This window comes from Gopherus evgoodei, chromosome 10, assembly GCF_007399415.2.
Source record: "Gopherus evgoodei ecotype Sinaloan lineage chromosome 10, rGopEvg1_v1.p, whole genome shotgun sequence".
Taxonomy (NCBI): Eukaryota; Metazoa; Chordata; order Testudines; family Testudinidae; genus Gopherus; species Gopherus evgoodei.
This window is the reverse complement of record NC_044331.1, coordinates 84,379,687-84,401,293: the sequence shown is the minus strand read 5'-3', so window position 1 is coordinate 84,401,293 and position 21,607 is coordinate 84,379,687. Positions and strand designations below refer to the sequence as shown.

The 21,607-nt window shown below is 53.3% G+C and overlaps 3 protein-coding genes across 4 annotated transcripts in view; 1 reads left to right on the top strand and 2 right to left on the bottom strand.

Moving 5' to 3' along the window:
* ERN2 (endoplasmic reticulum to nucleus signaling 2) overlaps positions 1 to 3,389 on the top strand; it is a 29,707-nt gene extending 26,318 nt beyond the window's left edge. For both annotated transcript variants that reach the window (XM_030577033.1, XM_030577034.1), the window contains one exon: positions 24 to 3,389. In XM_030577033.1, coding sequence (XP_030432893.1) covers positions 24 to 245 — 222 coding nt within the window. In that variant the 3' untranslated portion in view covers positions 246 to 3,389. The remainder of the gene's footprint in view (positions 1 to 23) is intronic.
* Positions 3,390 to 3,476: 87 nt separating this feature from the next.
* Positions 3,477 to 15,452, bottom strand: PLK1 (polo like kinase 1). Its single transcript, XM_030577036.1, has 10 exons — positions 15,135 to 15,452; positions 14,548 to 14,716; positions 13,982 to 14,126; positions 12,828 to 12,921; positions 11,960 to 12,179; positions 11,022 to 11,180; positions 10,729 to 10,806; positions 9,528 to 9,682; positions 7,040 to 7,222; positions 3,477 to 6,556 (listed from the first exon to the last, which is right to left on the bottom strand). The coding sequence occupies exons 1-10, from the start codon at positions 15,381 to 15,383 to the stop codon at positions 6,350 to 6,352; spliced, it is 1,659 nt and encodes a 552-aa protein (XP_030432896.1). The 5' UTR covers positions 15,384 to 15,452; the 3' UTR covers positions 3,477 to 6,349.
* A 2,967-nt stretch (positions 15,453 to 18,419) lies between these two features.
* LOC115658328 (ras-related protein Rap-2a-like) lies at positions 18,420 to 20,163 on the bottom strand. Its single transcript, XM_030577037.1, has one exon. The coding sequence runs from the start codon at positions 20,161 to 20,163 to the stop codon at positions 19,537 to 19,539; it is 627 nt and encodes a 208-aa protein (XP_030432897.1). The 3' UTR covers positions 18,420 to 19,536.
* Positions 20,164 to 21,607: the final 1,444 nt, after the last annotated feature.

Below are 21,607 nucleotides of genomic sequence, written 5' to 3'. Positions count from 1 at the left end.
TGTTTAATCTGTTTCCCATGTAGAAGCATCACTACCACGAGCTGCCAACAGACGTCCAGGAGACTCTTGGGGCTGTGCCTGATGAGTTTGTTCAGTACTTTACTTCTCGTTTCCCCCAATTGCTGCTTCACACACACACAGCCATGCAGATCTGTGCCACAGAGAGGCTCTTCCACGCCTATTATCAGCAGCCGCTAGGAGATCTTGGAAATGAGTGTAGAAGCCACGCCTGGGAGAGAACTTAGACTGAAGGCCTGTGCTGCCAAGGTGAATCCTGCTGAAACAGGGATCCCAGCAAGTGGCTCACACAACATGTGCCTCAATTTTATCTTTTTTTTAATGCAGAGATTTCTGCAGGATTTTATCCCGCTGACTAAGCTGCCAGGACCCAGCCCAGCTTCACTACCCCACCAGCTACCCTAATCTGGTTCTGGAGCTCCATTTCCCCTGGAGAGCAGCTGGATGGCATCTCCGGACGCTCCCTGGCTCTAGCATTCTCGGGATGTCACTGCCTGCCTTTCCAGGGAGAGGCCTGTGGTGGGAACCCAAGGCCGTTTTCTCGGCAGTTCCTGGGTGGTTTCTCTCTGGGGCTGCTCCTTCAATCACACAGAGCCCAACTCCTCATCTGTGGGGAAACAGAGACTCCGGAGGTGGGGTGGAAGGGAGTGAGGCCCCTCTCTGCAATGTCTTTTAAATAATAACTGTATTGGCCAGGCTATTTACAGGATGTTACTGTAGTTCTTCCCAGAACTGGGCAGCTGCAGTCCAGGGCAGAACCAGGACTTGTCAATGGTTCTGTGGCCAGCCTGAGAAGTCCTCTTGCTGCTTCTCTTCACACGTGTGCTGGTTGGGCATGGGGTCCCACGGTAGTTAGTTGATCTCAGTAAGCTTGCAGTTCCACGGCTCCTCTACAGTCCCCTGAATCATCTGGGCTAGAACCCTACCCCTCAGCAGGGCGCCTCTTAAACTGTCTAGAGTCTGAAAGCTGCCTTGGCTTGAAGATCCCAACCCTAACACCTCCGTTTGCTGGCTCAGCCAGAGACTGGCCCGAATGTCCTGTGTCCATCCTGCTCATTCTCTGCCACTGTTGATCCTGAATCATTTCAGAGAACGAAAAATCTCTCCCAGGGAGGTGACACGTCCCGAGGAGTCTGAGCAGATTGTAGTGCCTTGTGGGAAATGGGTTTGTCAGCAGGACCGGGGCCACCGAGAGCAGCAGCTAGGGACGTGTCTGATTCATGGACATTCACTTGTTTGACCCAGGCTGTAGTGTCCCAGCTAGATAACAGCACGCAGTGTGGGCTTGAAGCAGACAGGGAAGTACAAGCTGTGCACACCCAGCGTGCAGCCTCTTCTCTCAACCATGGGTGTGCCTGGCCCTGACTGAGGCCTGGTCACTAAGTGTAAAGCTTTAAATCCAGACTGGGTTGGTGTGGCTCCCGAGCAAGGCCATCCCTGGAGGGGTAGGTATGTGCATGCGCACACACGCCTGTAGACAGAGTCTCTCTTTTTTCTCGGGAATATCTGAATGGATTTTATCCAAACGTAAATGTTTGGTTTAAGCTCTGTCTTTCAGCTCAGAAGATAATAGGAGCGGGGGGATTAGAATGGAAGAGATGTCTCCTGTAGGGCTGTAGCGTGGCAATCATCACACCACCAGCTGCATCAAGATTTTTACCATTTTTAACTGAAAATGTTTTAACCTATTTATATTTTGCTTCCAAGACACTGTCTTTCCTGTGCCAGCCCTTAAGCATCAGAATGGGAAACAGCAAGGTCCTCTGTTGCCTGTATGCATCTGCTAGAGCAGAGGCTGATGCAGCAAACTTTTCTCTCGTTGATTCCTTTCTGTGCTGATCTGTTGGAAGCTGGGGTCTGTCTGATTGTCTATTTAAGACTTCAATGTGAATGGCAGGACTGGTGTGGTCTTGACACTGGATGTGGTCTTATGCCCTGGCTGGACAACATACCCGCCTGGCATTTGGACTGGTTTTTTTGTCCACTATCTACAGAAGATGTAGGCCACCGGCAGTGCTGAAATGAGAGGTTTCTCCCCTCTCTCACTGAGGCTCTTCCCCACTGTTTTATGGCCCAGTAGAAGTCACTGGGGCTGAACCGAGTGGATTTGTAGAAGCTCAGCTTACAGGATGTAACCTCAGGACCTGGGTGCAGGAGCACCTCATGTTGCCTCTTTTCTGCCCCACCTGGCCCCTTAAAGGAGTGCGGTTGCCCAGCTCTAGAGGCAGGTAGGAGAGGATGCTCTAGGGAACATCTCAACAGAATCTCAGTGATGAAGTCCCTGTGTCTCTGGCTGAGTCAAATGCTTTCTCCATTCTCAGTCTGCAGCAGCCCATATTCATCACATCACAGCTCACAGGCTTGAAGGTCTCAGATGAATGCCTGATGTCACATCTATGGAACCCCAAGTGGTTGTTTCCCATTTTATGGGGGATGCTGCTGTTCATGAGAAGCCCTTTGTATAGAGAGGGCCTCCTCATCTGTGCAGAGAGCCCATCCCTGGGAGCATAAGGTGTACCTGGCCTTCGCCACTCCCAGGGCCTTGAAGAATCTGGAGAAATGGCCACAGCTTCCAAATTCTTTGGTTGTGAGGATCCTTTTGTGGCTGCTCTGGCTGTAGCATCTTGGCAGCATCTGATCTGAAATCTCTTCACCATGGAGGCAGAATCTGACCCATGCCCAAGAAAACATGGAGGTGGAGGTAGCATTTTTTCCTCCTTCTGGGACCCAATCAGTGAGCAGGTCTGGCTTGCCTGGAGGCAATTCTCTGCAGGACTGGGGTTGTGAGTGATGAATTACAAACTAGATGTTTCTAACTCCTTCTCAAGGGCCTGAGTCAAGAAATGGGCGAGGAGAGATTACTGGAGCCTTCCCACTAACAGGGCATGCTCCAGCCCAGCAAGGACAGAAAAATACCCCTTCAGCAGAGGTGGGATGTGGGCATCCTCGAGGTCTGACCTTGTATCCCCTGAGCCTGGAAGCAGCGTTTCATTCCACTGGGATGCAGCCCTGGCTAGACTTCAACTCGCATGCAGTTTCCACTGATCCCAGCTGGAGCCAGTGTAGGAGGAAGAATTGATAATGGGTCTGTAAGCCCCTTCTGCATTCAGTAGCCTATAGATAACTCATGCCACTATTGCTGCTGGGTCTGGGGGGCCCATTCCTGAATATCTCCTGCTAGCTCTGCTCCCCTGGGCAGTGCTTTCCACTCTAGGGTCATGGGCTTTGTATGTTTTGATTTATCTTTGTGGGTGTTGGGGGTCTGTTCCTTTGGTGACAATCAGTTTGTACCTGGTGTATATTCAGAACATTTTATATGACAGAGATTATTTTATACAAAATGTTTGTAAATAAAAATGGTTTTGAAAGTTTGAACTTGTTAAAATTGGGAAGAAACTCAGCACTGAATGCTGGCTGAAAGCCCTGCTTAGGAGCTGCATCGCCAAAAAAAAGGGCCAGGGATAGGTAGTGAGGCCCCAAAATGTACATTTTCAGCACTGCCAGAGTTGAGTCCTTTTGGCTCCTCCGTGACCCACACAACACTGCTCAGGCCTAAATTACAGAACTGCCTTCCAAGAGTACTGGAGACCTGGGCCCAAACCAGGTAGCTATTGTCCTCTTGAGTGATTGACCAGATGATCAAAAATGTGGGGGAGGGTCCTGCTCTGGAAATGGTGATGGTTTGGGCAGAAAGTTTGAATATTGAACAATGTTGGGCAAAAGCTGCAGCCTTGGACGTGTCACTGTGATGCATCATGTTCCCATTCACCATTAGAGGTCAGGCTGCCTGGTTGGACTGCATCTCCCAAGAGCCACCAAGGTCTCAGCTCTGGAGGAGGGGAGGCAGTGCATCATGGGAGGTGCAGTCAGGCCAGGGACCTCAGCCCATACAGGGCAAAAGGCACCATTTCCAAATTGAAATGTCTTTTTTCAGATCTGAAAAGTTTGATTTCTCAGAGAAGAGAGAGAGAGAAAACAGCCATTTCTCACAACTCTCTTCACTGAATTCTCCATTTGCCATCAAAACCTGTTTTGACAGGAAATTCTTTGACCAGCTGTAGGATTTGATGATAATGAAGCAGTAGCACTGGAGGTAACAGGTGTGTGAGTAGAGAAGGAGGCTTCTGCTCACACCTCTAAACCATCTCACTGAGATAAGGCAGACGCACTGCTCCTGTTTTCAGGGCATGCTCAGATTCCCTCTGGGCAGATTGGATTTTGGGGGTGGGCGAGAAGAACACTGGCCCTTTAAAAGACATCAGAGGAAGCTGTTTCCTCCTACTGGTGGGTTAATAATCCAGCTTTCCTGGCTCTGTGATGAATGCAGTGATATTTTTTTTGAACTGCAGGTTGATGCTGCCTGACAAGCTGAAGGCCTTGTGCTGGCATTGCTAGCTTCCATGGGCAACAGCTGGCATCACTTCCCCAGGCAGAGCTCCCTCTACAGTGGAGGCTGTGCATGGCTGACCCAGCACTGCCCTCAGCAGTTATAGAAGATTCCTGTGCATGCAGGGAAATCAGTCGGTAGCTTCCCCAGGGCTTCAAGGGGCAGCACCCAGCCCCTGAAGTACTGGTGCCAGGCTGTGCAGGGTTACAACTAGTCCCAGCTGTAGGGGATATTTAATATCCATTTCAAGCTCAGAGGAGCACTGTCTCACTCTGCTGGGGGAGACAGCTCCATGTTTTCTACACTGTTAGCTTGGAGGAACTGGAGGTGATGTGTGAGGTAGAGCAGTTCCTGTCCCTAGGGCAGAACTCCCCCAATCTTGCCTGTGGAGACAGCAGGAAGGGGCAGTGATCACCTCATAGAGAGTCCTGCCCTGCACAGATTCTTCAGGGATGAGCCTTCATCCTAAAGCATGGTACAGACCTCACCCCTTGCCCCTGAACAGCAGAGTTAGGCAAGGAAAAGACAAAACCTGTAACTCAGTTCCCCAAGGGAAGGGGGGTAGGGGAGAGAATTACTCAGGTTGGCTTCAAATGGGCAGAGGGGCTCCCTGCTGAGGTGCTGCCCTCCACCCCACAGAGCCCAATACTGCACCTTAGTAGGGGAAGATCAAAACCCTCCCTGCAGCTGTTACTCAGAGCACCCAGCACCAGGCCAAGCAGGTGATGGTGAGTTCTTTGAGAGGTACCAGGGCCTTGTCCTACAGCTGAACAGTGGAGCTCCTAGAAGCCATGCTTTGGGCTACAGGCACAGCAAGGGCCAAAGCCAAGGGGATGCAAGACTAGGAGAGCCCCTGTCCCTTCTAAAACCTCCTGTGGGAGGAGGGGACAGATCATTTGTTACTCCTGCAACACAGCCACAAGAGGTGAGGCAGGGCCTCTTCCTGTTCTTATGGGAACAGACACCAGAAATACAACAGCCACCACAGTGCCTAGAGGGCGAGAACTACCTCACTTACATGTCTGTCCAAGAACTAACTGCAGTCCTGGCCTTTCTTGCATACACTGCAGGGTGCTTGTCTTGACCCCCCCCAGGACTGCTGCAGCATGCAGGGGGAGTCCCCCCACAGGGTGAAGAAAGGCAGATGGCCCTTCACTAGCTTTGACTGGAGCAGGCAGGTATGTGTACAGACTGGATGGGCACTGCAGGCTAGAAAGCTCCCACAGCTGTGGGGAGAGCACATCACAGAATTACACAGCAGCTGCCTGGAAAAACTGGGGATTCTTTACAGACTGCATTAACAGATCACGTGCCGGTGAGTCCTCCCTACCTCCCATGTTAGAGATGGAACACAGCAGAGTGGGAAAACTTCCTTCTACCCCATACTTAGAGTCTCCCCCCTGGACCAGGCAAAGCCCTTCATCCAGAGGGGGCATTGCACATGATGTGGGAAGGAGGGGCTACAGAGACCAATCTTTAATCAAGTTACGTAATATACAAGAGTTTAATTTGGTGCAGATTAGTTTCAATATTAAAAGGCTGATTGCTCAGAGTCAGCATATGAGCACATTAAATATCTTACAGTCACTACAGGAGAGGGAAGGGAGCCCCACAGCATCACAAACATACAAATAACTTACAGAACTCTGCTCTGTTCTCCAGGAGGCTGTGTCAAGGCTGTAGAACAAGGGCTGGGGGGATCTGACAGTTAGAAAAACTAAATATTCAATAAAATCAACTTTCTAATGGGTGCTGAGGGGCCAGTCTGGCCATGGCATAAAGACACATTTCTCAGCAGCGGCCCCTCCTGTGGCCCCAGTGCAGCTGGCAGCAGAGGTGGCCAGCTGGTGGGAGGTTACAGTTTGACTGGAGGGCATTGCAGAGGCCCCTCCGTTGGAGGCTGTAACAGTTTGGCACAGTCACGGAGTCCATTCCAGCTGGGTTCTAAGCAGAGGGCTTCATACGGGCTGAGCCCGACTTGGAGCTGAGCAGCTTCTCCACCATGGTGCGGGCGTAGCGTAGCCGGCTGGCCAGCTCCTTGCAGCAGCCGTGCTCTTCGATCAGGCTCAGCTTGTACGTGCGGAAGTCCCGCTTCTCGTCGATGTAGGTGACCGCCGCCATCAAGGGGCACAGGATGATTTTAGTGTGGTCCTGCAGAGAGAACGCACAGAGCTTGAGAGGTCCTCGGCAGGCTGAGGCCACGGGGGCCCCCGGGCTATCCTAGGTGACCCGTTCCTCAGCAGCATGTCCCGTGTGCACCCTTGCCAGTCTCTGCTGCCGTGAAGCAGTGGGACCACGAAAGCACCTGCTGCACTTGGTTCTTTTAAAGGATTTCAGCAAGTGACAACAGAAAAGGGAGCCAGAACTGCACAGGCTCCCTGGCAAACAGCGGCACTAAGGATTAAAAAGGCACAATAGCCTTGGTTAGTGAGCAGTGCTAGGGAGTCTGGGTGGCTCAGGTATTGAGAAAATGGACTGAGGGGCCTTCCAGTCTTGGGTCAGCTAGTCTGAAAACTGGCCTAAGTTGTGACCACTTGATAGCACCATCTTCTGCATGTTACAAGGCCCCCAAAGCGGGTGGTGAGCTGCTGACACTGGAGGTTTTGCTCCGGCTACCACACGAACAGCTCTCACCTGGAAGAAGTTGATCTGCACGGTGCCGTTGCTCAGGTGCAGAATGATGGCACTGCGAGTCCGGAACCAGGTGCGGAGGTAGGGGAGCCGTGCCAGCTCATCCCCCTCTCGGGGCGTGATGTTGGCTCCAGCCTTTAGCAGGTGCTCACTCATGTAGTTCCGGAAGTATTTCAATAGTGTTATCTAGAGAGACAGCTACATGGGTTAACAGAACCAATGAGGCTGGGTGGGGAAGATCATACTTCCAAGGCAAAAAGAAGAGGAGTACTTGTGGCACCTTAGAGACTAACAAATTTATTTCAGCATGAGCTTTCGTGAGCTACAGCCCACTTCTTCGGATGCATAGAATGGAACACACAGACAGGAGATATTTATACATACAGAGAACATGAAAAGGTGGAAGTATGCACACCAACAGGAAGAGTCTAATCAATTGAGGAGCTATCAGCAGCAGGAGGGGAAAAAAAAACAACAAAAAACTTTTGAAGTGATAATTAAGGTGACCCATAGAAGGTGTGAGAACTTAACATAGGGAAATAGATTCAATTAGTGTAATGACCCAACCATTCCCAGTCTCTGTTTAAGCCTGAGTTAATTGTATCTAATTTGCATATTAATTTGAGTTCAGCAGTCTCTCTTTGGAGTCTGTTTTTCAAAGTTTTTTTGTTGCAAAATTGCCACCTTCAAGACTGTCACTGAGTGGTTAGAGAGGTTGAAGTGTCTCCCACCGGTTTTTGAATGTTATGATTCCTGATGTCAGATTTGTGTCCATTTATTCTTTTGCGTAGAGACTGTCCAGTTTGGCCAGTGTACATGGCAGAGGGGCATTGCTGGTACATGATGGCATATATCACGTTGGTAGATATGCAGGTGCATGAGCCCGATGGCGTGGCTGATGTGATTAGGTCCTATGATGGTGTCACTTGAATAGATATGTGGACAGAGCTGGCATTGGGCTTTGTTGCAAGGATAGTTCCTGGGTTAGTGTATACCTATACCGGAAACCCACTGACCACTATACTTACCTACATGCCTCCAGCTTCCATCCAGGACACACCACACGATCCATTGTCTACAGCCAAGCTCTAAGATACAACCGTATTTGCTCCAATCCCTCAGACAGAGAAACACCTACAAGATCTCTATCAAGCATTCTTAAAACTAAAATACCCACCTGCTGAAGTGAAAAAACAGATTGATAGAGCCAGAAGAGTACCCAGAAGCCAACTACTACAGGACAGGCCCAACAAAGAAAATAACAGAACGCCGCTAGCCATCACCTACAGCCCCCAACTAAAACCTCTCCAGCACATCAAAGATCTACAACCTATCCTTAAAGATGATCCCTCACTCTCACATCATGTGCCCACAATGCCCCTCTGCCATGTACACTGGCCAAACCGGACAGTCTCTACGCAAAAGAATAAATGGACACAAATCTGACATCAGGAATCAGAACATTCAAAAACCGGTGGGAGACACTTCAACCTCTCTAACCACTCACTGACAGACTTGAAGGTGGCAATTTTGCAACAAAAAAACTTTGAAAAACAGACTCCAAAGAGAGACTGCTGAACTCAAATGAATATGCAAATTAGATACAATTAACTTAGGCTTAAACAGAGACTGGGAATGGTTGGGTCATTACACTAATTGAATCTATTTCCCTATGTTAAGTTCTCCTCACACCTTCTATGGGTCACCTTAATTATCACTTCAAAAGTTTTTTTTTCTCCTGCTGCTGATAGCTCATCTCAGTTGATTAGACTCTTCCTGTTGGTATGCATACTTCCACCTTTTCATGTTCTCTGTATGTATAAATATCTCCTGTCTGTGTGTTCCATTCTGTGCATCCAAAGAAGTGGGCTGTAGCTCACGAAAGCTCAGCCTGAAATAAATTTTAGTCTCTAAGGTGCCACAAGTACTCCTGTTCTTTTTGTGCATACAGACTAACACGGCTGCTGCTCTGAAACTTCCAAGGCAGTGTCTGCTTCCACAGCTGCACGGCCCAAGTGGGCCGTAGTTCCATTGCCCTCAGCAGTGAAACCTGAAGAGGCAGTGACCCAAGAGACGAAATCAGGACTTGCATCCTGACATCAACCTGTCAGGTTATTTTAAGATGTGAACAAACCAGAACAGTGTGCTTGGACAATGGACCTAGACTGGTTATTATACCTGACCTCATCTCATGGGTTTATTCTTTAGTCCAGGTTGTTTCCAGCATTGCAGAGAACTATTGTTAATATTTCTGTGAAACTGCATTCACATTGGGTTTTTACAAAGTGGAAACTGAACCTGAACTGCTGCCAATGCTCTTTGGGGGGTAGGGAGGGGAGGGAGGAGAAAGCAAACATGTAGCCCCTCTAGCCTAGATATGCTGATTATGTTTTGTCTGCTTTAATAGCCATTCAGACCCACAGCCTGGCAGGGGGAGGAGGAGGACAGAGCTCCTAGCTGCTGTTAAATGTGCATCTCCAGAGTGACTGACCTTCTTAGTCAACGTCGAGGGGTATGATCTCACAGTGAAGTAGGACTCGGTGTTGTTTTGCTCAATGTACTGTAGGCTGTCCCCATCGTTGTACATAATGAGACGGGTGGAGTCATTGAAGAGAACCCCAACGCTGTTATCACACAGCTGGTAGCCTGGTAGGAGAAGGGAATGCATTAGATCTCCAAACACTGAATGTCTCCAGACTTGGGATGCTATAAGCTACATGCATCTGACGAAGTGGGTATTCACCCACAAAAGCTCATGCTCCAAAACGTCTGTTAGTCTATAAGGTACCACAGGATTCTTTGCTGCTTTTATAAGCTGTAAGGGTGTCTTAGCAGAAGGCCCCCACTCTGGCTGACCCTGGTGCCTCAGCTGTCTAGAGCAGGGCCTCTCAACCTTTCCAGGCTGCTGTACCCCTTTCAGGAGTCTGATTTGTCTTGAATACCCCAAGTTCCATCTCACTTAAACTACTGGCTTACAAAATCAGGCATAAGATTACAAAAGTGTCGTAGCACACTGTTACTGCAATATTGTGGACTCATTTTTACCATACAATTATAAAATAAATCAACTGGAATATCAATATTGTAACTTACATTTCAGTGTATAGTAAATAGAACAGTATAAACAAGGCTGTATGAAATTTTAGTTTGTACTGAATTCACTGGTGCTTTTTATTTGCCTAGTTTTACAACAGGCTACGTATTTAGAGGAGTTGATGTACCCCTTGGAAAACCTTTGCATACCCCTGATTGAGAACCACTGCTCTAGAGCTCCTGCTCTCAAAAGGACTATGTGGGGAAACCTCCCCTGCAAGAGTTAGTCATTTAACAAATGAATACCAATGCCAGTGCTGTCTCAGCTGGATCTTAGCACCATGCCCCTCATCCCATGTGTTCGCTGGGGCATAAGGTGTTCAGTGCCTGCCAGGATGCGGATCTGAAATCCTATGCTCTTTAGATTGTAAGGGGTTGCCACAGGATGTTCATGGGTCCTTCGATCAGCTGAGTATTTTGTGCTGCTCTCAGGGATGGCAACATTTGAGGCACTGCACATTAACTGGTTAACAGGGTATAGGAACCAGCTGCATCAGATAGAAGATTTGCACCCTGGCCCATTCGATCTCACCCCCCGGGAAGTTGGGGGAAGCGACTGAAGTGAACTCGGCTGCTGGCAATGCCAAGACGCTCCCTACCTAATCCATACTTGTCCGAGTAGTCCACCCATTTACTAACCCAGAAGATGGGTATGCAAGCAGGATCCTCAGCCTCCTCTGCAATAGAAATGGAGTTTGTTAAATAGTGTTTGTAAAGCAACATGTGAAACCCTCAGCTGACTTGCTGGGTGTAAGGGAGGGGGCTAAGGGAGGGGCGAGTAGCTCCTCCACCAACCCTTTGCTTTGGAGTTTTTAATCCAAGCACCTCGTAGCTCTTGTAGGATCCCTGCACAGCCTGCCTTGCTATCTGTCAGCCCATACCCGTAGCTCACCTTGTCTCACTACTGCCCTCTCCGAGGGTTTCGCTGCATTGGCCACGCTCAGCTGCTGTAACATGTCAGCTAGGTGGCAGTCGACAGGCTCTCCCAGCTCCCGCAGTGCTGCTTCGTCTTCCTTTTCATGGGCTTTATCTAAGGCAGGGCTGTCCAGGCCTGACGCAGAGGAGAAGAGCACCGCGACAGCTGTGTTAGTAGCATGAAGGCTAAAGCTGGTGGATAGTTTCAGGAGAAGTTAGATTTACCTTCAAGCCCAGCTGTAGCAGGTGCATGACACCCCACAGGGCTGAAAGCAGACACCCATCTCTGCATGGACAGAAGTTCTGCCAGCCTCATCCTGTTGATGAGCCGCCTGCTCCATTAGAGCAGCATTACTGCAACTAACGCTGACGACCTTGTCAGCGTCCATGCCTCATGGGAGGAGATGGTCTTACCCTGCTTGGGATACTAGCCACTTTCTCTAGTGGGCAGAGGCAGGAAGGAAGAGAACGGAGTTAAGAGCTGCCAGGGGGCACCATCTTCCCTTAGGGCATTAGCCTTCTGTGTGGTGGCAGGACACCTAGAGAATTAAACTGGCATAAGGCCTCAGCCTGGGTCGGGCGTTCCCAAGTTATTGCCAATGGGAAGAAGAGGATCCAGTTCTGCAGTGGCTGCCCCAGTGAGGCTAAAAGAGCAGTGAGCTGCCACCCTCACTCACTGGCACGAGCCAGAGCACAACAGAGAAGCAGGGACGGCGAGGAACAAGAGGCCCAACGTGCTCTGGGTACCAGGACCAGGATGCTCCATTTGCAGTATGTTTCACAGAGAGCCACGCAGGGTTTTCATCTGTAATTTACTCTCACAGTCTTCTCCCCCTCCCCACTGTAACCCAGGGCTCTCTTGTAATTGCCAGGCACTGTTAAAACCTACATCCCCGCCACCTCCCCAAATCTTACCTTTGTTGAGAGCGATAAGAGGTTTCCGTCCACTTGGGTCAAATCCACTGGGGGCAATTGAAAACCTAGGTGGGATGGTTAGACAGGTGGTGGGCAACCGGGTGGGGATGTAACCTGATGTGAAGAACTCATCATTCAACAGTTCGTCAATAGTAGGGCGGGTGGCAGGGTCAGATCTCAGCATCTTCTGGATGAGATTAGCAGCTACGGGGTTGATGTGCTGAAAGAAGGGACAGGCAGGGTTCACAAGTGAAGGCCAGGGCATAAGTACAACCTAGCACTGGTGTGCACAATGGATAGGTCAAAGACCCACAACTAGTAAGGCTCTCCTGCTCCAAGCAGAGGGCGTGCATGGCTGGGAGACTGGGACTTAAGCCTGGAGGAGCTGAGGAGGATTGGGGTTCTCAATGGCTATTTCAGTAAGAAAGCTCCTGGTACAAGTAGGATGATTGCAGAAGGGCCTGGGTTTGATACCCAGACCAGTTCTCTGTGGCTGGACTCAGAATTTGAAGGAGTCCAGTGGTAGGAAGGGAGTTCGAGCCACTTATGCGCCTACGATATCACTCAACAAAATATGGTAATGCATCTCCGTGCCAGTATGGGGGGCTAGCTCCCCCTCCTTCCCCTGGGAAGTTGGCCTTTCAAATTAACACCCCTGCACTAAGGCCTAGAAAGGCTTAACACAAAATGTATCTCCTTGTCGGGTGTCTTCTCATCTGTACTCAGGATGCTGGAAGCCATTTCCATGGTTATGAGCAGGCACCAGAGAAGCCATTTGGATTCTGCACAGCTCTGTGATACCGGCTCTTTCACTAAGGTGACAAAAATCAGCCAGGACAAACGCTCCACTCTGCAACAGGCTCCATACCTTGGGGATGTTATACTCGTTCTTCTTAATTCGGATGTATGTTTCTTTTAGACAAGAGGTTTCAAAGGGTGGCTTCCCTACCAGGAGAGTGTACCTGTATATTTAAGATATAAAAGCCTGTCACAAGGAGGAGACCGCAAGATTTCCACAAGGTGTCTTTTGCAGCGGGTGGGGGAAAGTCACCACACACCCAGGAGATGACGGGCAGCAGACAATTGTATTTGAAATGCCAGTTCGATTTCCAGTTCCCTGCTCCCTTACGGAGGAGACTGGAACCTGTTACCCTCTGGAGAGAGTTCCAGCTAGAAGGTGGCACTTGGGACTTTAAAGAGAGAAGTTTCAAAATAACCTGCCCTACAAAGAGAAGTTAGCCTGCAAATGCAATGGGTGCACATACAGGTGGGTGCACACACAACAGCTGGCAGGTCAAGGTAAGCAGAAAAACTGCAGTGATGGTCAGATCTGAGGAATTTTCTGGAGATAGTCAAACCCCAGTTGCACAGCAAACAAGCCATGAAGGAAGCGGAGAATCATTACCCATCTCCACCCCTTGATTACTACCTTTATGGGAGTAGTCCTGCTAGGGCAGCCGAATTTTCAAACCATTAATTTTAAATTGTAACATTTAAGACCTAGAGAACAGCACACAGCTGGATCTCAGGGTCGTTAGAGCCTTAGTGTAAAAATCTGATCAACCTAGCTACTTCGCTCAGGGCTGTGAAAAATGTCATGCCCAAGTGCTGTGGTTTAGACACAACTAAGTCAGTGGAAGACTTCTTCCATAGACGTAGCTGATGCTCTCTCCTCCGAGGAGTGGATTAACCCCATTGACAGAAAAACCCTTCAGTCGATGTAGAAAGCATCTGCACTGTAACACCACAGCAGCTCAGCTGCAATGCCATAGCTAGTGTCACATAGACGTACATTTAGGCTGCGCTTGACCAATTCCAAGCCAGGACCTGGTTATCTTTGTTTTATGGTGTCTCCTTTAAGAAAAAGGCTCCTTACAATCTAAGATTAAACTTGAAACCTGGAACCAATCGCGGTCTAGTTCACTGAGCTGGCTCATCTCAGCAGCCTTAAGCCCATTACATGCTGAAGGCCCAAGTTTAAGGGCACACAAACAAAAACTGAAGATTTGTCATAAAACTTACATAATGCAGCCAATGGACCAAATGTCCACTTCAAAGCTGTGTCCCTTCTTGCCCAGCACTTCAGGAGCTATATAGTTTGGCGTCCCACACAGGGTCTTCTTACGCTCACCATCATATTCTACTTTGGTTGCCAAGCCAAAGTCACCTTGAAAGAATGTTTGTGCTGGTCAGGGTTATGCACCAGGAAGACAAGACTTGTTTCCTTAGCTCAGCAGTTGACAGTGGTCGCAAATCTTGCTGCTGAGCCACAAGTGGCAGAATTATAGGCAACATCCTCCAAATATTGAGTCTTAAACAGCCCGAGAAAGGCTGGTTTCAGGGTAGCCCGCCCAGAAAGGGGGAAGTATTCCGACATAAGTTAAGAAGCTATCATGTGGTTTTGTGGTAGCAGAGCATCCTGCTCTCTCTCCTGTCCCTTCTACAAGCGAGCACTCAAGGGAGAGCAACCCAAGGAATCTTTGCAGCAAGAGACTAAGGGAAGGGGTCCCTGGGCTGTGACAGATTCCTGGACATGCTTCTCCCCTCCATAGGCAAGTGGATAGGGATGTCCCTGCAGGTGTCCATACCTATTTTCACCTCCATGTCATCGTTGAGGAAGAGGTTGCCCAGCTTGAGGTCCCTATGAATGACCTGGTTGCCGTGCAGATACTGGCAGCCCAGGATTGTTTGCCGCAGGTAGTACCGCGCTTCGGGCTCTGTCAATGCTTTCCTCCGCTTATGCAGCTCCAACAGGGACTGGGGGCCAGGAGAGAAGCAGGATCATGAGCACCCCCCAGCTGAGAGCCAGTTAGCGGCCCCCTTCCCACCCCACCCCACCCCACCCCATCCCATGAGTGTCCCAGGTGAGACATCCCAGCTCCCCCTCCTGAAAGCCAGGCATCCTCAGCCCCGGGGCCAGGCCCTACCCATCCTGCCTCCCTCACCGTTCTACGCCCGGTGCCTGGACTGGGGGCTCCGCCGCGGGCATCGCTCCGCTGAGAGGCGGTGCCACGGGGAGCGCCCGTCCCCGCGCTGCTGGCCCTTTAAGGCGCTGGGAACGCTCGGACACGGCGGAACGCAGAGCGCGTCTGGGGTTCCGCCGGTGGAACGTGGCCCCCGGCCCCGGCCCCGGGCATCCAAGGGCCGCGGCCCCTCGGGCCCGTGGCCCGCTCACCCTCCGGCGGCAGAGCTCCAGCACCACGAAGACAAAGTCGCTGTCCTCGAAGAAGCCCTGGAAGCCGACCACGTGGCGGTGCGCCAGGCTGCGGTGGATGGAGATCTCCATGGACATCTTCTCCTTCTGGTGCGGCTTCACCAGCAGCGACTTGGGCACGATCTTGCCCGCGAACACCGCCTGGCCCTCCAGCTCCGTGATCTCGTAGCACTTGGCGAAGCCGCCCTTGCCCAGGAAGCGCCCGCGCATGTAGCTCCGGCGGGTGCGCGGATCCACCAGCACCTTGGGGATCTCCCTGGCCGCCCCGGACCCGGCCCCGGCCCCCGCCGCCTTCCCGGGCTCCGCCGCCGCCGCCGCGCTCATGATCCCGATCCCGATCCCTGCCCGGCGCCGCGCCCCGCTGCTCCGCGCCCCGCTCCCGCCGCCGCCGCCGGCCGCTCCGGCACTGGAACAATTTCAAACCTCGAGCCGGAGCGTTACGAGCCCCCAGCGCGCTCCCCATTGGTTGCTAGGATTTAAAATCCACGCCGCCCGCCGCTAGGCACCATGGGAACGCCCCTCCCGCCCGGTTTAAAGGGACAGGCGCGCCGCGAGCCGCTTCCAGAGCGCCCGGGCTCCCCCCGCAGGAAGCAGCTCTCCTGCCCCCAGCTGTGAGCCAGCCGCCCGCCCCCAGCTGTGATCCAGCTACCCCTCCCCAGATGTGTAGCTGTGATCCAGCCACCCTCCCCAGATGTGCAGCTCTAGCCCCTACCACCCTCCCCCAGATGCAAAGCTATGAGATCAGCCCTCCCTTCCCCCCTCACACTTTCACTGCTTCCCTCTGTAGCGTTGCTGGAGCCTAGTCACAGGCTCTGGGCTCCCTGAGGATGTGCTTCCTGCACAGTCGGAGCTAGTGGCTCCCCTGCCCTCTCAGTGAGGCACTTTTGTGGTGTACAAATCGCTAGTGGGGAGGAGCACGTTCTCTGTTTCAGGCTCTTCAAGCTTTCCAGGCCTTAGGGGAACAGACCTCTCCCAGTAAATCTTGTCCCTAACTTTTCCCCTTGCCTACTGAACTTATCAAAGCCTTGCTACTTAAGGACCATTGAAAAGCCTCCTGCACAATTAAAACATAGATTCTAACTGTGGATATATCCGTATATTTAAAAAAAAACAAAACACAACCACAGCAATGAAATGCTACCTTAGTAAATATCCATTTAACTAATGTGGTCTAGGCCATGCTAGAAATTGACTGTTCCACAGCTCAGACCTGGCTTCAAGTACATTTAGGTTGGGTACTTTTGTTTTTAATTAATCATATTACACACACAGGCTATGAAACAAACCCAGGAATGATATTGCCACATAAGAATCACTTCTTTTCAGTCCACAGTTGAGTGTTTAACTATAGGCACAGTTTTGAAAATGGCATTATTGCAAAGTCTTAGTATATTTGAATTCTGCAACTTACTCACAACTGATTTTTTTGATGCAACATGTCCCTCTCCCCCTTTTCTTTAAAGTCTGAGTTAGTGGCAGCTGTTGAAAGTAGGGAACTGGCTTTGGTAGATTAAATAATCTGATCTGGTGCAGCAAAATCTATTAATTTCCTCAAAGAAGAACAGGAATACTTGTGGCACCTTAGAGACTAACACATTTATTTGAGCATAAGCTTTTGTAGGCTACAGCCCACTTCAATCAGATGCATAGAATAGAAGATTACTAAGATCTATACACCTACAGAGAACATGAAAAGGTAGAAGTAGCCATACCAACTGTAAGAAGCTAATTAAGATGAGCTATTATCAGCAGGAAAAAAAAGAAAGAAAACAACACCACAACACACTTTTGCAGTGCTAAGGTGCCACAAGTACTCCTGTTCTTTTTGCAGATACAGACTAACACGGCTGCTACGCTGAAACCTATTAGTTTCCTGTTTGTTATTTGAGTTAACATTAAAGACCAAAATTTAATAACTGCCATAAATTCGTTACAAGATGCAAGTCTAAGTCTTCATCTGTGCAAGCTAAGGCATGGAAACATTCTTTCCAGTAAGACTGATGTGAACATGAGTTTCCTTGCTCTGTCTCCATATTTGAGAGCTCTTTTTATCTTGCATCAGTTTGTGCAGTTAGCAGAGGCCTTTCCCCCCATAAGAAAGGCATTTGGGATGGAATGGTGCCAAAGGGAAATTAAACAAGTTCTTAACCAAACACCCTACATGCAACCCTATTCCAAGCAGAGATTTTATCCCAAATAATAGAGTTCCCAGCACTTCACCTCTGTGGAAGATGTTCACATAACTATAGTGACAGCCAGTCATATAAAACCCTAAAATAGATAGGAGCAATCTGTTACAAGAAGGCCAGACTCACCCTTCACAGTGGCATGGGCTCTGAATAAGGATCTATGTAACTCTGAGCTGTTGCTGCCGCCCAGGCAGAGGAGTAGGTACTAATGGGCAGTGGAGTTTGGATTCCGAGACAGTTTTACATTCCTAAAATCTTGGGCCTAGAATCATGAATTAGAGCTCGTACAACTTAAATCGGGGGCAGCAGCTCCTACAGCAGATGAAGAGTGAGAAGCAGGGAGCTAGAGAACAGCACTCTTAGGGCTCATGGGCCCTTGCTAACAGGGCTCTGCCTTCCCCAGCTGGCGACACTTTAAAGGACCAAGGCACTAGAGACACACACACTTGTTCCACAGTGATTTATTACAGGAAGCCAAAGTTGTCATGTAACACAAAGAAACAAGTAGCTTAACATATGCTCATTACAGTGCAATTCCTGGAGCAGTGATTTGGTGGGGGCAGTGTTCTACAATAAGTCCCCTGCCCCCACTTCATTTCCTCACCTTTTCACACACTCCCACCACAGCTGGCTAGATTTCTAGGCAGCTGCTAGTCCAGCAAGAGGGCATCCTAGGGAGCAGTGCCAACCACAGCTGCCATCTCCCATGAGCCACGGCAGGTAGCAAGGGGTAGGGTGATCCAGCCCGATTGTAGCACATCCCCTGCCCGAACCCTGCTCAGGGCTGCTCCCCTGGAGTAAGAGGCGCTAGAGGCCAAGGCACCTTCATTCCATCCTTGTGTCTCCTTCAGTCTGACTCAGGAGGCGCAGCGCTCTGGGAGCAGCAGCTGGAAAACACATTTGGCCTCTCAGCAGAGGAGCTTCCCAACCAGCGCTGCTCCCTCTGCAGGGCTTAGTTTGTGTCAGGGCTGAGCCCTAGCCAGCCCCACCCAGCCGGGCCAGGCAGTGCAGAGCCCCTCTCCCCCCGGGCGAGGCAGTGCAGAGCCCCCGCGGCCGGGCCCTCTGGGCCTGCTGTATTAGTTATGCATGTAAACAATCGCACGAGCCCCAGCAGCTCCTTCTGACACATTAAGCACTGCCCCTCCCTAGCTGGTAGCTCAAGCCAGCTTCAGAGCTGCTGCTGACCAGGCCCCTTCAAGGAAAGGGGTGGGGGGCTGTGCCTTTGTCCTTATGCGAGGAGGTGGGTGATGGACTGATGCAGGACAAGGAGCAGCTGGGCTGCTCTATTTTGATATTAAATTCAGCTGCTCCCAGTGACAGAGGGACCCAGGGGAACGAAGTATGGCTGCTGGCAGCTGCAGCCTGTGCAGGGAAGGGATTTTGACCCAGCTCTGGTTGAAAAGGCCTTGTAGCCTCAGCGACTGAGGTGGTTGTTGGAGAAAGTCAGGCTTTGGCAGAGGTGAGACCTGGCCTGCAGTGGGGGGTGAGCGCTCATCCTACTGATGCAGGGACTGGGAGACCCCCAGCAGCATCCCCAGAGGTCAGGTACAAGCTCAGGGGAGGCAGGGAGCTGCCTTGGAGGCTTCCCCTGCCCCCAGAACCCAGCAAAGGGGAGAGGAAGCCACAGCTCCGGCACTCTCCCCAGGCTGGTTGCTGGGCTGCCACCTTGCTCCCAAAGCTCTTTGGCTCAGCCAGGCTGAGTGTCTCCATGGCCAGAGCACCCAGCCCCTGGGCACAGGAACACCCGGAGCCTGCTGCTGCAGGCAGGGAGAGGCAAGCAGGGACCCGGTGGCACAGGGGTACATGGGGAACAGAGTCTGCTCCCCCCCTGCTGGCACTAGGCAAGTGATTCTCAACCTTTTGTACTGATGGCCCCTTTCACCCAGCAAGCTTCTGAGTGCCCCCCCCATGAATGACAAACACTCGTGCATCTATTTAACACCATTATACATGCTGGGGGCAAAGCAGGGTTTGGGGTGAAGTTGACAGCTCGTGACCCCCTACACAACCTCAGGACCCCCTGAGGGGTCCCGACCCCCCTCTGAATCCCCTGACCGAGGGGAACAATCGGACCAGGCGCGCCCTGCAGGCGGCCCCGGCCCAGCGCTCTCCAGCTGCCAGGGGACTCCTCTACCGCCTGGCGCCCCGGTGGCCGCGCTCAGCCCCGCCGGGCCCTAGCAGACCGCGCAGCCGTGGCTCTTGGAGCTCCGGCGGGGCGGCTCCTTGGAGCAGGTCTGGGGCTGGCGGCGCTGCAGGGCCGGGCTGAGCCGCCCGGGCAGGTTGACCTGGCTCAGCAGCTCCTGGAAGAGGCCGACCACGTTGCGTCCCTGCTTGGCCGACGCCTCCAGGCAGGTGCAGCCCCAGTCCCGCTGCGCGGCGGCGATGCGCGGGTCGGGCTCGCCCGGCGCCAGGTCGCTCTTGTTCCCCACCACCACGACGGGCACCGCGCCCCGCTTGGCCTCCAGGATCTCGTCCCGCAGCCGCTGCACCTCGGCGAAGGAGTCGGGCTCCTGCAGCGAGTAGACCAGGGCGAAGGCGTCGGCGCGGCCGATGCAGAGGCGCCGCATGGCCGGGAAGCTGTAGCTGCCGCTGGTGTCCAGGATCTCCAGGCGGAGGCGCAGCCCGGAACCCGCCCCCAGCTCCAGCTCCAGCTCCAGCAGGTGCAGCTCCTCCACCGTGCGCCGGTGCCGCGCCTCGAACGAGTCCTGCAGGAAGCGGCGGATCAGCGCCGTCTTGCCCACGCCCGCCGCCCCGAAGAACACGAGGCGCACGCGGGCCTCGGGCGCGGGGCACAGCGCCATGCGGCCGGGCAGCGAGCACCTCCTGCCGGGGCAGCCTCCGGCCCCGCTCGGTACCTGCTGGGAGCCGCCCGAGCCCGCCGCTTTATCGCCGCCCGCCCGCGGCTCCCGCCGGCAGCCAATCCGCCCGCGGGGGCGGCGCTCGGCTCGGGCGGGGACAGTCACTGCGGGCCGCCCCCAGGGAAGGGCCCGGGGGTCGGGGCTGGGGGCAGGGAGCGATGGGGACGGGAATGGGGGGGGCACAGGGCGGAGGAGTGGGGGCGGGGCTGGGGGCAGGGAGTGATGGGGACGGGAATGGGGGGGCACAGGGCGGGGGAGTGGGGCCGGGGCTGAGGGCAGGGAGTGATGGGGACGGGAATGGGGGGCACAGGGCGGAGGAGTGGGGGCGGGGCTGGGGGCAGGGAGTGATGGGGACGGGAATGGGGGGCACAGGGCGGAGGAGTGGGGGCGGGGCTGGGGGCAGGGAGTGATGGGGACGGGAATGGGGGGGCACAGGGCGGAGGAGTGGGGCCGGGGCTGGGGGCAGGGAGCGATGGGGACGGGAATGAGGGGCAGAGGGCGGAGGAGTGGGGGCGGGGCTGGGGGCAGGGAGCGATGGGGACGGGAATGGGGGGGCACAGGGCGGAGGAGTGGGGGCGGGGCAGGGGGCGATGGGGACGGGAATGGGGGGGCACAGGGCGGAGGAGTGGGGGCGGGGCTGGGGGCAGGGAGCGATGGGGACGGGAATGGGGGGCACAGGGCGGAGGAGTGGGGGCGGGGCTGGGGGCAGGGAGCGATGGGGACGGGAATGGGGGGGCACAGGGCGGAGGAGTGGGGGCGGGGCTGGGGGCAGGGAGCGATGGGGACGGGAATGGGGGGGCACAGGGCGGAGGAGTGTGGCCGGGGCTGGGGTCAGGGAGTGATGGGGACGGGAATGGGGGGCACAGGGCGGAGGAGTGGGGGCGGGGCTGGGTGCAGGGAGCGATGGGGACGGGGAGGGGGGCACGGGGCAGAACGGGGGCGCAGCCCCCCAGCGCTGCACCCTGCGGAGTTTGCGGGAGTTTCCTTTCCGCCCCCGAACAGCCCCAAGTTCCCTCGGGCTGCGTCCCCTCAGAGCTGCTAGGGGTCGCTCCCGGGCCGGGCTGCAGGGCCCCGGGGCCCCTTGCACCGGGGGGCTCGGGCCGGGCCTGGGCGCCTTTGGGAACACGGGGCGGCCCCTTCCCATAGCCAGTGCAGGGTTTACAATGGCTCCAGTGGCCCCATGGAGCCAGGCCCATGCTCAGAAGGGGCCCCGGCCTGCTCCACTTGTACTGCCCCCGAGACCCCACTGGCTCCCACTGCCCACCACTCGCTCCTCTCTGCCCCCGGGCCACCGTCTGCAGATGTGGGGCTGTGGGCAGAGGTGGTGGTGTGCAGGGCACTGTGCATTTGTCTGGGGAGGCGCTGGCCGCAGTGGGTCCGGAGGGTC

Excerpts from the sequence above, each read along its gene's own strand:
- PLK1 (XM_030577036.1), bottom strand. The coding sequence starts at position 15,383 with ATGCGCGGGCGCTTCCTGGGCAAGGGCGGCTTCGCCAAGTGCTACGAG. Across the intron at positions 7,223-9,527 it reads CCTCGACGTTGACTAAGAAG|ATAACACTATTGAAATACTT; the intron begins GTCAGTCACTCT and ends CTGTCTCTCTAG. Across the intron at positions 6,557-7,039 it reads TGCAGATCAACTTCTTCCAG|GACCACACTAAAATCATCCT; the intron begins GTGAGAGCTGTT and ends TTCTCTCTGCAG.
- LOC115658328 (XM_030577037.1), bottom strand. The coding sequence starts at position 20,163 with ATGGCGCTGTGCCCCGCGCCCGAGGCCCGCGTGCGCCTCGTGTTCTTC.